This window comes from Mesitornis unicolor, unplaced genomic scaffold (genome assembly GCF_000695765.1).
Source record: "Mesitornis unicolor isolate BGI_N332 unplaced genomic scaffold, ASM69576v1 scaffold51513, whole genome shotgun sequence".
NCBI classification, from domain to species: domain Eukaryota; kingdom Metazoa; phylum Chordata; class Aves; order Mesitornithiformes; family Mesitornithidae; genus Mesitornis; species Mesitornis unicolor.
This window is the reverse complement of record NW_010177682.1, coordinates 1-555: the sequence shown is the minus strand read 5'-3', so window position 1 is coordinate 555 and position 555 is coordinate 1. Positions and strand designations below refer to the sequence as shown.

The 555-nt window shown below is 31.7% G+C and overlaps 1 protein-coding gene across 1 annotated transcript in view; it reads left to right on the top strand.

Moving 5' to 3' along the window:
• LOC104538824 (pyridoxal-dependent decarboxylase domain-containing protein 1-like) overlaps positions 1 to 454 on the top strand; it is a gene marked incomplete at its 3' end in the record, with an annotated part of 12,157 nt that extends 11,703 nt beyond the window's left edge. The window contains exon 13 of the mRNA XM_010182167.1: positions 391 to 454. Coding sequence (XP_010180469.1) covers positions 391 to 454 — 64 coding nt within the window. The remainder of the gene's footprint in view (positions 1 to 390) is intronic.
• Between the last annotated feature and the right edge of the window lie 101 nt (positions 455 to 555).

Below are 555 nucleotides of genomic sequence, written 5' to 3'. Positions count from 1 at the left end.
AACTTTCTTGATGTTCTCCAATGATCCTGGGGTGATTTCCAAGAGAATTTTTTTTCTGTTATTGTCTGAAAATACTTAAAGCTAAATAAAGTCTTTAGTATGGTGTATTTGCTAATGAACATGCTCAGATTTCTTGCTTTATAGTGCCCAGCTTTCAATTCTGCATTCCTTAAATCAATCAGTTCTGCTTTAACTGAATAGTGATTTACTTTCATGTGTTTACAGACACATTTGCTCACACTTCTGGAGTTAACTTTTAATACTGAGATAGTGTGAACATTGTTACTGCTGGCAAAACAAAATGATCTGCTTTGTTCAGCAGTCTAAGGAATTATACAGAGTGTTACATCCTTAAAAAAATTATATATGTTTTGGTTTTGTTTTTTTAAGGTTGAAGATGAACTGAGTTCACCAGTGGTGGTTTTCAAGTTCTTCCAGGAATATTCAAATAGAGGTATGTGTTTTAATTAAAAACAAAACTAAAAAAACCCTCTCTTTATAGTTTTTAAAGCGACCAATTCATCAAATTAATTTCACAGAATCACAGAATCACAG